The following is a 15,787-nucleotide window of genomic DNA, read 5'->3' on the forward strand; positions in this document are numbered from 1 at the left end:
TCTTTACACGTGTAAAGATAGACAAGCCAAGAACAATAAGGAATGGGGAGGAGATTTTTCTTAAACTAAACTTTGGTAACTTGTGTGGTATGTTCTTCCTTTTCATCATTTTCCTTTCATTCCATCTACTACGCCCCCCAGCAGCACAGTGGTATGTCTGCTGATTTACAATGCTAGAAACCAGGTTTCGATACACGTGGTTGGCAGAGCACAGATAGCCCATTGAGTGGCTTTGTACTTAACTACAGACAACAATCTATCTTCTACTGTTATTCCTGTTTGGATCTGGATGGCATTCTATGTCCTGTATGTGTTCTTGGTTGCTAAATTGCCTTCAAGACTTCTTTCTGTTTCTTTCTTTTGCTGCAGTTTCGTTCCCTGGCACCACTCCTTTTTTCATGACTTTTTCCTTCCTCCCTTTGTTTTTTTCTTCCTTGTCTCCTTCTTCCCATAATTAATTCCTGGGGTATTCACTCTGATCAGGCACATTACCTTTTACCTGCATCTCACCCCCATCATACATTGGAGGTACTTCTTCCATCAAGCACTGGGACTACATCTCATACATATATCTCCCATTATCTACTTCAGGTAGCCATTTCTTCCTCGTCAGGAAATTGTCTTCCATCTGTCACCCTCCTTCACTCTATAGTGAGACTATGACTAGTTAAGTTACCTTTTTATATATAAACCTTTTCTTTTCATGGGCATATCCTTTTTTTTATTCTTTAACGATCTCACTCTTTGGTGAGTGATGCCTGTCCAGGTATACTTAAGCTAGTCAAAGCCACACTGTAAGATCATGATGACTTCACAATTATAACTTCCATGGCCACTACATGCACACTGTTGAGATGAGGTATTCCACAAGATTGCTTATAGGGTTTTCCTCAGAATATATTTGCTTCATTAATATGTCCATTCTGGACTGTACTAACCCATGGACTTCATGGTGAAAGCAGAAGGGGATAGCTGCCCATCCCTGCCATTCCTTACATTGCACTGTCTCCAGTGTTGACATTCCTCTGGACTCTCCACTGCCATTTCCACCCCCCTTTCTTCCAGCGGATTATGGGAGCCCTTACCACTATTCAGTTCCAAGCTACTTGGTGGAGGACCATGGAGGCATCCTCCTGAATGTGATAGCAATATAAAAAAAATATTGAATTCATTCAGTTGAGAATACGACCATGGTGTTCTGCTGGTGTAGATGATGAGATGTCCTTCATACTGACACTCCATCTATGAATGGTTCTATCCAAGGGAATGTTGTAACTTTGAAGTGAGCTGTCAAAATTGCAGTTCACCCCTTTGATTGGGATCCCTCATCCTACCTCCACATGGATGTCAGTTTCAGTGGATGGGTATTGGATTCAGGACCAATCAACATAAGTCACCACACACATGTATTACAGATGTCTCTGTTCCCTCACTCAGTTGGCCTCGTGTTGTTGGTCACGGTGGATGAACATGTAGGTTGCTGCAGTTCTTCCTCTTGCACTACCCCTTGAAGGTTTGCATATACCAAGGATGATACTGCACTGGGATTTGTTCCTGTCTGACTGGTTTTGAGTGAGATGTTGCTCAATAGGTTGGGCATCTTGATTATTTCGATTGTCTGGATGTTGGGTTCCTGGATCTGTAATTTATTGTCAATTTGCTGATATGTGCTCTGTTCATAGATTGTTGGGCATGATATCTCCCTCCAGTCTGCTAAACTTGAGGTGAAGAAAGTATGATCCTCTTTCCTATTCCTACCCAATGGCTTGTTTTTGGGTTGTAGTTGACTTGCCACTGGTATGTTCCTCTTTCTTACCCCCACATGGATGTTGGTTCCCGGTGGCTGGGTTGTGGATGCAGTTGATTTTCCATGTATGGTCTGTCATGTCATAGCCACTCTACACCTTGGAGCACATCCTTTTACTTTCACCCACATTGCTGTCTCCTAAGGGATTGAGATTTCGATATCATGTGGCTTGGATTCCTATCCAAACATTGTTCTCTCTCTTTTGAAAGTACACCTCTCTTTTTCCACCTTCTCTCCACATTGGGTGTAGATTATACCTGGTACATATATGGCATGTGTCCCACATAGGACACTGTAAGAATTTGTTCGATTGCTTTCAAAGGATGCCTATCCAAACATTGTTCTCTCTCTTTTGAAAGTACACCTCTCTTTTTCCACCTTCTCTCCACATTGGGTGTAGATTATACCTGGTACATATATGGCATGTGTCCCACATAGGACACTGTAAGAATTTGTTCGATTGCTTTCAAAGGATGCTTCGTTTTTCCCTCACACCAGTTCCTCCACCTATTTCATGTGGGATTATAGCTTTGGAAGTTATAATTTTCCTATACTGAAAAGTATTTCCGATAGGTACTTTACCTCCTATCACACTTCCCACCCTTCCTCCCCACTGAAAACTTGTGCTTCCATTTCTGCCAAAACTTGAAGTGATAATTCAGGAGAATTGAATACAGGGAGTCACATGCATCAGGAGGGTGTGTTGCACTCCTTTTGGTGGAGGGCTGTTGTATGATGGTTTACATGTGAGATGCAGTTAAACCACATTGGTCATGGGGCAGCTCAAATCTTGTGGCATGCAAAAAAATGTTTGCATACAAAGGGCAGCACTGAACAAGCATAGCAATAGGTATGAGGGAAGGAAAGTACCTATTGGAAATACATTTTCAGTATAGGAAAAGTATAACTTCCAAACATTGTACATTTGTAAATGTGTTAAAAATGTAATAAGTTTTAAATACTTTCATGATTCATAAACAAAAGGAAATTGAAAGGAACATTTACAGTAACTAAAGAAAAAATTCTTAAACCCATACCTTTACTGTACTATGACATGATAGTCTAATTCTTGCTCTATCCAATCATATTTGGACTTTTATTATAATGTTTTCAAGTTCATTTTTCATAAGTAAATCTTTAAATCACTTGATGTGACATTGTAACAAGGATTCAAGATGGTCTGTATAATATATAAAGGAAATGCTTGAAAATCAAGAAATGGATAATAGATTTTGAAGGAGTGATAGATTTAACAAAAATTAAAGTTATTTAAATTGAATGCTATGTCAGGTGACTTAGAGGATTATAAAATATCAAGAGATTGGCCAAACAGGAAAAAGGGCATGTGAGAAAAGATTGACTAAAAATATAAAAATTAATAGTAAAATTTTTTTAAATACACTAAAAGTTAGCAAAATGTTAGGATGTGAGTAGGGCCTTTGAGGGATTATATAGGAAGGCTCATATCTGATGATTATGAGATGGCTGGGCTATTACTCTTTTTCTTCAAATTTTATTAAGCTGTATACATCATCCTCAAGAGTTGCTATGTGGAAAGGAGATCAAACAAGATTATCACATTCAATTCTGTGTTTGCTGATGAAGAGTAGAATTACAGCAGCAACAATTAACATTTGAGACATGTGGCAAACATTTACATCTTTAACGTTTTGAAATACACATATTCCATCTTCATTATTGAACATGGTAAATTATTAGGTACAAACATGCTATACAAAGTAATTAAAATACAGAAGAAAAGGATGAAGTAAATTAAAAGACAACCAAATAAACAATAAAGGATAGGATAATTCACAAATTGTAACAATATTGTATAAATTTTCAGAACATACTTAATTGTTGTGAACCTTATTTAAAGTTGGGAGTTCATTTATAGTAGATAAACTTTCTTTAATTAAAAGTTCAATATTGGATGATCGAGATGCAAAACATTCAAGAATTAAATGTTTCTTACTCTACACACACACACACACGTATCAAATATTTGTTGTCACTGCCATCATTCTACTGTTCATCATCATACTTCGATTCTCATTGAATGAATTCTATGTTTGTTAAGGAAACATTGGGAAATTTAAAGAATGATAAGGCTTCTGGGCCAGGTAATATTTTCCTAAGGTGGTTAAGGATTGAGGCACTTGCTACTATTTTTGCAAAAGAATTGGAAGCTAATTACCCTTCAAGGGATGATAAAAATTGTCCTATAGGCATCTTAGTTCTTCAGTACTGAAAAAAGCTTTGAGTCTCATAAGAGGTGATTTGCAAAGTTTTTTAATGAGTTTAAAATTTTATAGTCATTAATAAATGCAAGGGAATGCATTTGAGATATCATAATTTGAATTGTAAGTATAATTTTGATCTGAATAACCTTAACAGTGTTATGAAGGAAAAGGATCTTGGTGTTCTAATTGAACAGTTTTAAGCCATCCAAGCAGTGTACAATTGCTAGTGGGAAGGCAAATAGGATTTTAGGTTGTATATACAGAAACATTGATACAAGTCTAAAGAGTTTATAATTTCTTTGTATAGATTACTGGTTAGGCCATATTTGGAGTATTGTGTTTAGTTTTGGTTTCCTTATCTTGGGAAGGACATTGAATTGTTGGAGAGGGATCAGATGAGGGCTTATAAGATGATACCTGGGAAGGAAATGTTGTTATATGAGGACAGATTAAGATCTCTGTACTATGGGGTTTTCATCTTTTATTTTATACTTTGATGATGAAAATGGTAAGATTAGAGGCCGTAAGTAAATTTTGGCTGGATAGGGGTTATCTTCAGCTAATACAGCATTATTTTACTAATAGGGTAATTGGCCTTTGGATTGGATTCCTTCAGATATGATGAATGCAGTTAATTTAAGGAAGTTAAATATTTGAATGATAAGGGCTGGCTTAGGTTATTTTATTTCTGAACTTTAGTGGATGGGACAGTCTAGATGTCCTTATGTGTATGTAAATGTACTTAAATAGGTATACGAAATTTCCCTTTCTTGCAGATTCTGGAAAGCATGAAGGTCACGGTGACAACACTTGGAGATGACATTTTTACTTTGGATGTAAGTGATGACATGGAACTAGTGAATTTCAAAGCTCTATGTGAATATGAGTCTGGAGTCCCTGCAACAGAAATAGTAGTAACCTTTGAAGGACGACCCTTACTTGATGATAGACAACCATTAAAAGGATATGGAGTGAAAGAAGGAGATGTTCTGCTTATCCAACAAATTGTCCATCAAAGACAAAGTGGAAATCCGCAGCAAACTTCAGGTACCTTTTAACTTTACCACATTCAGAAAAATATATTGGTGTTATGGTTGAACCATCTCTTGCTAGTAGCAGGGCAAATAGGATTTTAGGTTATATCTACAAAAACATTGAATACAAGTCAAAAGTGTTAATAATTTCTTTTTATGGATTACTGGTTCAGTCATATTTGAAATGTACTTTTTTCTCTACAAAAAAATATTTTTTTAATACTTTTTTCAAACTATCAGTTTGCAATATGTTTGTTTTATTCAACATTTTGTAAACACTTTTAACTTTCATTGTGATTTTAATTTGTTTGTGTTTTTACCTAATTTTGCCTATATACAAAACTGATATCATATTCCAAAACATACATACCTCTTCTTACACTTACAGCTATTACTCGACCATGAGGGTTTCTTTTTTTGCCCATTCAAGCATTGGTCTGATATTTTTTTCCCTTGCTCCAGTTTTTTATACCCCATTCATTTTTCCCTTGGTGATATTTATCTCATGATACACTCTACTTATGTCAATGTGTCCTCTATCCTGGTACTGTATATAAGCACTTCATTCAGTTAATGTTGGAGAGGCTATAGATTCACTTTTTCCTGTGCCTTCTTTTTGTCTGTTGGATTTTCAGTCTGCCTCGGGGATAGTGGTACATTTACAGACTCGCAGAGCTGGGGTCCGTTGTTCAATTCTCTAGAGTGTACGTGGCAGATTGCCCAAAATTGCTTTGCTCGACCAAAACAACTTTACCTTACAAAATGCTATTCCAATCAGTGGTAATCAACACAGTCTTCAAATAACCTATAGGAAAATGCAAAGGAGGCCACTTTAGGATAAGCTGCCTTTGATATGTTTTTCTTCTCTTGCTTCTTCTGGTGTGTGATGTTTTGGGCTTCTTCCCGGGTGCTTTTGAACCTTCACTTTACTTGATGGCTGAAATGTCTGGGAGTGAATTTTTAGTTTTTTTCTCCATATATGGATATTATGGTTCATGCTGAAAGGTTTACTTCTCAATTATGGAATGGGACAGTTAGGCCTTATCTGACATGTTGTAGGAACTTTGTGATTTCTCAAATAATACATCTGCTCCTCAAAGTTTAGGGTTCTAAGGCATAATTTGTAGTTCACCTGAATAGTTCAATATCCCCTGATGGGACAGAGTAAGTCTACGGATGTAACACTCTAAAATTCAACATTTTCACTTCACTTTGTTAGAAGACTCTCAGGATCACCACACCAACTTCATTGATGATGAGCTAAATCAACCCGAAGCAAACTTCCCTTTCAGGACTGAGACATATATTCTTGCTCCAATTCAATATGTCATCAGTCTGGGAATTTTTTTTATTTTTCATCTCGTCTCTCAGTCGGACTCTGTTGTGTTCCATCCTGCTCAACGTTATAGAATACGATGCCATACTCTTACCTCTCCTTCTCCCTTTGCATGGATAGTTCTTTTTCTTCTTGGAATATTGACATCCACTCAAATCCTTCGTGCCTTTGGGACAAGAACACAAGCAATTATTTTATTGATCTTTATGCAGCTAAGGATCATAAACATCAATTCACTGTTTTCTCAGTTTCCTTAGTTTGGATCATTCTTTGGTCTCGAGGGGGTTGTTAAGTTAGAACACTACTATGATATGGATTCCTCTACTGCTACCTTGTCCTGAGTTCCGTTTCTTTACAAATGCCTTGCTTCGGGGATGGGGTGCATGTACCAACAGTCAGGGCTATGCATGGATGAAGAGGATTCCCTATGCAATGCTTTCGTCCTTCTTGCTCTTCAACAGGCAATGCCTCACTGTCTGGGCTTATTAAGGGTTAATTCATCAGGCTTCATTCTGACACATGGTCTACGGCTCCATGTTTTCAGATTTTTGACCTCTTTTTTTTTCTTGGGACCAGTCCTCTCTTATCACCCTTCTAGCTTGCCATGTGGTTATGCCTGTGGTAGTAGGTCAAATTTTCTCCCAAGAGATCCTCCCAACAGAGAAAATGTTGCATTTCAAGGTTATATTGGATTGGCTTCCTTTTTGCAACTCTAGTTGGTGGGTTAACCTCTCATTGGATCACCCAACTTCTGGCAATTGGGTCTCCAGTAACTCATTTTTGGGCTTTGGAAATAGATGCATTCTGTCAGGACAAGATAGGATTACAAATCTAAACCTTCTCTCCACTTCATACATTACCCAAGATACAAAATATGATTTGTTCCAACCCTTTGTCAGATCCTGTTGGTACCACCAGATAGGCTGCTACACCCACGTTTATGCTTCTGCAGTACCTTTTGGTGTGTCCAACTCTTCCACTTCTTTTTAGGCTCTCTCTGTGGAAGCAACCATGATCTGATATGGTACACCCAGCTATCCAGAAGCTCAAGCATCTGACATAGAGGTTATGCTGTCTTTCACATTGTAACGGGGTTTAGTTTCAAAGGTTGTCATGTATCTGTCTCAGTTTTTGGATAAGTCCGAAAGGCACACTTATCAACGGTAATGACATGCATATCAGCAATGGTGTGTAGAGAGGAGGTTGAACATTTTTCAGTCAGTGGTGTCAACCATAACTCGTTTTTTGACCTGGTTCTATGGCAGAGGTTTTTGCATTTTCCAGAATTGCCTTGTTTGAGGCAGACTTATCGACTTCTATTTGATTATCATTATACACTTTTTAAGTCCCCAGTACTCTCCAGATTCCTCAAGTTCCTTTGAGTACTTGGTCCCAAATGGCCATTCCAGTTACCTACCAGGTATATTAAGGTTACACTGTTGTTCTTTCTCAATACCTCTTTGTGTCCTGACTCTTATATGCTATATATCCCCTTTACCTGCAGGTTTATTTTTCATGTTTGCTGACCTATAGACATCACTGGTCGGAGTGACTTGCACTATTTGTCCACTTTCTCATCATCAGACAAGTTCTCCAGTTCTTCTAATATAACACACTGTCACTATTTTTCTCTTCTATGTCCAATCATATCTTGATCTTAGTCATGTTCAGTGAAGGTCTTGAAGGTTTGGTTGTCTGCAGTAATACCTTTACAGATACTAGACAATGCTTTTTATTCTGGGCTCTTTTTTAAAGGTGAGGAATCTTTTGTGAGTCATATCTAATCAGATTTGTCACTTTTCTATGTCCTTAGTGGTCTGGTCAAATTGCCCACTGGAGGTCTTTGTGTGATCTGGTAAGTGGACCTCCCCTAATACCTTTATCTTACATTATTTGCCTGATATAGTAGTCTCTTCATCTGAGGGCCTTTACTTGCCCCCTGTCCTACCTTAATCATTTCTCCTATATTATCCAGAGGGGTGAGTATTTTTATTTCTACCTTTCAGTGTCCCTTACCTTGTTTTCACAGGATCCCACTTTGTGGCATGTTACCCAGACAGGTGTGGTTTTATCAAACCAATTCCACACTAGCAACCACTAATTCAATATACTTTATACAGGTTGCTACAGTCTCTGTAGAAATGAGGTGTTCCTTAAGTCCACCTAGGAGTTCATCAGGTGGTATTACTGTTCTACGATGGATGCCACTCACGGACTATCATAAGTAAAGTATAAGGGGATCTTGCCATCCCTGCCAATCTTTGGATTGAATAAATTGAGGTCAGTTTGCGTTTAAAAATTTAGGGAACTTGATTCACCTATACCACTGTTTCCAGAGTACTGTTCTTCAGGGCTTCCTAATGCACATTATCCCCCAGATTCTACAAGTGGAGCTAGGGAGTCCTTACCATACCTGGTTTCCAGTCACTGGGGTGATGGACAGAGACTTTTCTTCCAGAGTATTAGAGTGAATTCCTCTACTCTTGGAGAAGAGTGTGAAGTTGGGGGCCCTCCTACTTGGGTCCCTGGATATTTTATCCAGATGTTGATAGGAGTGCACCAGCCTACATGGGATCCTACTTGTAATACTGGTTCATATTTGAAGCTTGGCTATCCGGTTAGGTGGAGAGTAGCCCTTCTTTTTCATCAATATAGATTTAGTACATTGTTCATGGGAGAGGGTCCACTGTCTCCTTGTAATTCCAAATGCAGAGTGGTCCCATCCTGGGTCCTTGATTGAGCACAGTTGTTACACGTCCTCCTATAATTCTGGGGGCAAGTGGAATGTATCTTACCCACACAGTTAGGAAGTGAGTATGAATGTTCATAATTCCAGACTGGATGGGTTCTGTTTCCTCAGGTTGAGTAAGGCATACACGATCCTGTTATTGTGAGTCTACGGTGTTACATTCCGGGATTCTTCATGTGGAGGAGAAGGTTTGTCTGCTTCAGTGTTGCTTATTTTCTCAGTGGCTTGGAACACATCACTCTATGGCTACAGGTTGGGATCCACTCGTATGTATATATATATAATGTTGCAGTCCAGTGTTGGATATAGGGACCAAGACCTCTTAATTTCAACCCCGAGTAGTGGAACCTCAGCCATCTGGTTTGGGCTGGCCTATAGTGATGATTAATCATGTACAGTTCTACCCACAATATAGGAATTGAGTTCTGGGTGAAGAGCATACCTGTTCTGGATGTAGTGTGGTTGCCCCACTAGGGTGCCAAACTTCTATTGACACACCCATGATATATGCAGATATTTTCTGTGAGGATAATGCCCTCACTGGCCCTTCCATCTTATCATTGTGGGATTATTGGTATAAGTGGGAATGGAGATATGTATATTTTGGAAGTTAACATTTTCTTAAGTTGAAAATGCATTTCCAATAATACTTACCTCAACTTAACTCTCCTACCCTTCCTCCCCACTAAAACCAGTGTTAGAGACTGGGATTGAGTCTGCAAAAAGTAATAACATTATCTGAATGAGGTGCATTGACATAGGTGGAGAGTATCACAAGATAAATACCACCAAGAGCAATTGAGTGAGATATAAAAGACTGGAACAAGTGAGAAAAAATTTGGAAAATCAGACTAATGTTTAGATGGACAAAGGAAGAAACCCTGGTAGTTGATTAATATCTATAAGTGTGAGGTATTATTGGAAATACATTTTAAATTTAGGAAAATGTTATCTTTTCCTCTTAACTCTCTCAGCATGGGCTCTCTACCAGGGATGGACCTTGTAACCATTTTGTGCTTGTTATAATTTTCATGCTATAACGTTTGATACAGTAAGCATATCTTCACGAAATTTTGCATATTATCAGAAAATATTACAAGGCTTTTATACACAAATTATCAGATTTTTGTATTAAGTTTTAAGATTTTTTTAAGTAATGTTTTTCTCATGCCTTTTTTCTTTTCCAATGTTGACTATCCAACATGCAAAGTAATTTTGATTTTAAGATTAAGAATACTTTTATGCATGAGAAAATTTTCAAATTTCACATGCAAAATGTTTATAACACCCAGATAATTATCAATTTTTTTTAGAAACAACTTTATATTTTATCTGATATTTTTCACTATTGTATCTTTGTATGGGTTTGGTCAATTTGACCAACCTTGTAACCACCATAAAAAATAAGGAAATATATATAAATTATGTTTTTTTTTGTTGTGGATTGACTACAAATTATAACATGAAAACATAAATTTTTAGTTTAAATAGCTTAAATCTTATAACATTATACATTTATATATATATATTTATTATTTTTATTATACTGACCTTTCAGCCATGCCTGGCCAACATTACAGAAGTTGCAAAGAATGAGCGCACGTGCGCTCATGTTACCATATCCAAAAATATAAAATTGGCCCTTACAAAATGAACTGTCTTGGCTATGTTTTAATGGACTAATGTTTTGTAAAATACAGTCACATTTCAGTAATAATACATTATATATGTATATACATTATTACTTTTTACAAATAAGTTCTTAAACTTATTTTTCTTAAAACACAGAACAGCAAATAAAAAAGTAAAGCCAACAATTCTGTTCTAGTTACGAACTTTGTACTCCTTCTAAAGCCTTAATGGCTAGTTTTGATGTTGTGTCACTCTTCACTGAAGTCCCCACCAATGAAGCTTGCAATATAACACTCGACCTCTACATTAATGACCCCAACAAATTAATCCACATCCCCAGCAAACTTTTTGCTACTCTCTTAGAATTTACAACAACTAAAACCAACTTCATATTCAACAATGAACATTTACTTCAAATAGATGGTTTAAGTATTAGCAATCCTATTTCACACATTCTTGGCTATATATCTGTGACCCAGATTGAAACACAAGCCATACATTCTGCACTTCATCCCCCACCATACTGGTACAGATATGTCAATGACACTTTTTCTGGTTTCACTTCTACAGAACATACACACTAATTTTCTTTTAACACACAAACTTCATTCATCTCAATATCAAATTTACCATAGAACATGAAAACAATAAACAGTTATCTTTTCTTAACCTCAATATTATCATATTGAACACACAGGTTAAAACCAAAATTCACCATAAGAACACACACACTGGCCTCTACATCCCCTGGAATTCCATTCATAACTAGACACAAAAAATCAATACACTGAAAAACCTCATAAACACAGCCACAAGACTGTTCAATGGACTACATAGATGAAGAAATTAACCACATAAAACATTCCTTCATTCACACCAATAGATTTCCATCAGCTATTGTTGAAAAACTCTCCAACATTCAGTACAACAAAACTCAAATCACGAACAAAAGTGATACTAACAAACACAACAACAGAACATTACACTGCAGTGTACCTTTTGTCCCTGAAACCAGCTTAAGAATTATCCACTCTTGGACGAAACTAGCCATTAAACACAAAATTATTGTCAACGTTAAATTCTCTCAAAAACCTGGCCCTAAATTAAAATCGGTACTAAACAAAAATTATTTAGAATCATACAATACCAACGTCATTTACAAAATAACATGCAATAACTGTCCAGAATTCTACATTGGAGAAACAGGAAGAAAATTCGAAACCAGATTCACAGAACACAATAAAAAAAATGTAGTATATCTATTAAAAACACAGTAATTTTAAACAAAGAACCAAACATAAACACACGAAAAATCAAGGAATCCATCTTAATTGAACAAAACAACCCTACTCTAAACCAACACCCTGGGGTGCCAAGATATCTCTTTTAAGTTGTGCAACAGTATCCTGTCATGTGACCTCTTTGTTCCATATTGTATGTATATATATATATCTGTGTCAGTGTAAACTACTTGTACCTGATGATGACAAAACCTTGTCGAAACGTTGTACGTTTCCTGTTATGTTAAACTTATATTAATTTTTTCTTCATTACCCATTCAAGCTGTCCCCAAGCATTATTAGTCTCAAAGTGGGTTCCTCGTCACCAAATTTGTATTCCTTTGCTTCTTGCCGTAGGTTGCTAAGTTTCATCAAATTTCGGATGTGGAGGATGTAAAACAAAACAATTTTTTTCAGGTTTTATATATACATTTTGAAATAATGAAAAATAATTAAATACTATATAAATACTTCACAGAGGCTGAGAAAACCACTAGGGGGACATTCTGAGCTTTCGATTGGTTATACACACACATCATTTGGCAAAGTAGGTGTACATGAGCAAGTATTTTGAAAATTTGAAGAGGTGGGTGGGGCCACCTTGGTTGATTCAATATTTGTATTAAATCTCAGACAATAGAAAAGATAGGAGGTTCTTGTTTTTTATTCTAGCTTGTCAGTATTGGTAATTTGAGTATTTAATGCCTAAGAAACTATAAACTTTGTATTTGGATATCACAACCATCTAATTTGAACCAATGCTGCATTCAACATACCACATGACACATAAAAATCAATATTTAAGATTTTTTTTTATATTTGCTTTTAATTTAAGAAATTATCTAATGTATAATACTAACATTCAAATTATAAACTACAATTTAATACCAAACTTATTGATATACATTCATAAAATAGTAGTTCAATAGAATTTTGAATGCGATTCAACAAACGTGATGACATGACCTTTGACCCATGACCTGTGTTGGTAGGGTTAATAAAGTTTGTCTTTACTCTTTTTAATCAGTTTATTCAAACATTATGTTGAGAGTTAGTAATATTATGAACAGAATTTGAAACGCATCAATTACATGGCAGTGTTTATTTTTTATTTAGCATGAAAAATTATAAAAGTTTTCAAAGTTAACTTGTAGATATTATTTGTATAACCATATAATCAATTAAAATATGAATTTTGTTTTAATTCATATACAATTTATACAATTTTTGTCTGTTTAAACCAAAAGTGCAAAGAGCAGACAACAAAGATTTTGTTTTAATAATCACCTGTTATTAATTTTCCAAACTTCATTCATTGTTATAGTCAGTGTATTGATACAAGATCACCACAAATATGCGATCTTTCAATTGTGTAAAAACTTAAAACATTAGTGTGTTCTTGTGTTGTACAGGTACATGTAATAAAATAGTTGTCCTTTATTTTTGAATCTTTATTATTTAAAATTGTTTCACAGTTTATAAATACTTAAAGAATCAATATTATTCTGTTTGATTCATTGAGGTTTCTTACTTGGTTAATGTTATGGATATGGATGAGGCTTCTTTCAAAGTGCTCATATCATGATCTTTTTACAGAGTTTTTTTTCAAAATTTAAAGAAACTACTTTACTGGACTACTTCACCATTACTGGTGTTTGGTCTTTGCACAAATCTTCAAATCTTCTAGATACTGGTACTGCCACTGTCTTTTATTTTTTGTGTCTTCACATCTTGCTCTAGTGATCCTTTTTTGGTCCACAATCACTAGTTTTAGTTTTGACCTGCCTTGCCTCGATAGCTTTGAACTTAGTGGCATATCGGCTTTTTTACCAGGAATGGCTCCTTCCTACAGAGTGGTCCTTATCCTCTGGTATTTCAGTGGATTTGTTCCCACTCTGCAAGTCCTCTTATTGATGCATTTCTAAATCTCCTCAACATCATGAAATTTCCATTCCTTGGAAGTTGCAGACTTTATTGTCCTAACAATTGATGTGCTGAGTCTGAATTGGTCCCCTCTTTCTGTATGCCTATCTTCCTCTTCAGCTTCGTTTCAGGTTCTTTTTATTTTTCCTGTCTTTGGCCAGCTCAGTTGTGATTTCTGCTCCTTCACTTCTTAGTGATTTTGGGGGCCTCTATCTTTTCACCATCAGAGGTGGTTATTACATCAGTTTCGGACATCCATCTTTCACCACAATATTTTATTCTCTCTTCTTTATATGTGACTTTTGTTTGTTTTCTTGCAAAATGGGCAGAACTTTTCTCATAGAATAAATTGTTTTTTTTTTTTTGCTTACTCTTGCCACCTATCTACCATTTTGATTTCTCAGTGCATGTGGATGGTTGATTTACCAGTGCTGGTCCACTTGCCACTCCATGAGACTTCATCAAGGTTGTTTGACTTCCTTTTCTCACTTTCTTTAATTACATGGCTTTTCTAAAATTATCTTTTCTCTGGTTATTTTCCTATTATTTTTCTGGTTTTTATGGATCTCTTCTAGGCTTTTCAAATCAACTGTCAACCTTTTCCAGTTCCTCTTCCACTGTGGAACCTAAATTTAGTTTTAATGGCTGTCACAAGGCCTCTGTCAAACATTTGGTCACCTTTTCCCTGTATCATCTTTCTCTTGAGATATATTTTCTTCTCATGTTTTCTTGGAGGAGATGCCACTGTGATATAATTTTTCTTTTTCTCATGGACAGGTTGATTTTATTTTCAGACTAACTTCTCTCTAAATTTGTTTAAACCCTAGATGTCTGCTCTATCCTGTATAGGCAGTATGTGGACATTGTTACCTTGCTCTCACAACACCCTTTAGAGGCATTTCAAATTGTCATTTCCTGCTGTGGGATACCTCTACTTCTAATGATTTATTTTCCTCCACTTTGACATGCATATTCCTCCAGGGGAAATGAAACTTTTTTTCGTTTTAATGTCACCTTCCATCATGTTTGTAATCTCAAGGTTTCTCTTTTCCCTGACTGTTGATGTTTACTGCATGAAATATTGCAGACAGAAATAAATTACTCCAGACATCTTTCCCTTTGTTTCATATTGCTGTTTCATTAGCTGTTGTTTTTGTCTCCCACCAGTCACCATTCTCTCACCAGAAACTCTAAGGAGTTGATTTGTTTTTTTTTTAAAAAAAAAAGAAAGAGATGCAGTAACCCACCAAGTAGCTGGTGTGGACTCACAAAGAATACATCTCTATTCCAAAACTTGCATCAAAAAAAGGAATAAAAGAAAGTGTTCAGCCCATCTGTCCTGCTTAGTGCTCATTGTTGGAGGTGGGATTTTCTGCAAGTCTTTTTCAGTGGGATATTTACTTTCTGACCTGTTCTGGACCAACAAAAAGAAAGGAATGGATATTCACGTACTTCACCAGGCAGATCATGCTGCCCCTACTTGTGTCAAACCATTGTACTATTTCTCAGTGAGGCACCTAATGCAAATTAATTTTTCTTAATTCTCGTGGAGCATGAGAACCCTTGCTTCTCCAATACCCCCCCTCCCCCAAGAGACTTTTAGCATTGGTTTTGTCATCTGGTACCCTAATACTTCTTTCTTCCCCTGATCCTTTTTACTAACACTTTTTTTCCTTTCCCCTCTACATCTCCAGTTGGAGACACTCAACCATGCTCCAGTGCATTTTGTTGGTGTTTCTCATTCCCTTCCCTTCTCCACTGTGACTGCTCCCCTTCTACTTGG

At 36.4% G+C, this 15,787-nt stretch overlaps 1 protein-coding gene across 1 annotated transcript in view; it reads left to right on the top strand.

Annotated features, from left to right (window-relative positions):
* Window positions 1-15,787, top strand: part of LOC106471835 (protein DDI1 homolog 2-like) — a gene marked incomplete at its 3' end in the record, with an annotated part of 78,981 nt that overhangs the window by 8,696 nt on the left and 54,498 nt on the right. Inside the window, exon 2 of the mRNA XM_013932455.2 lies at window positions 4,827-5,097. Within this exon, the coding sequence (XP_013787909.2) occupies window positions 4,839-5,097 (259 nt within the window). The remainder of the gene's footprint in view (window positions 1-4,826; window positions 5,098-15,787) is intronic.

This window comes from Limulus polyphemus, unplaced genomic scaffold (assembly GCF_000517525.1).
Source record: "Limulus polyphemus unplaced genomic scaffold, Limulus_polyphemus-2.1.2 Scaffold4893, whole genome shotgun sequence".
Classification (NCBI taxonomy): domain Eukaryota; kingdom Metazoa; phylum Arthropoda; class Merostomata; order Xiphosura; family Limulidae; genus Limulus; species Limulus polyphemus.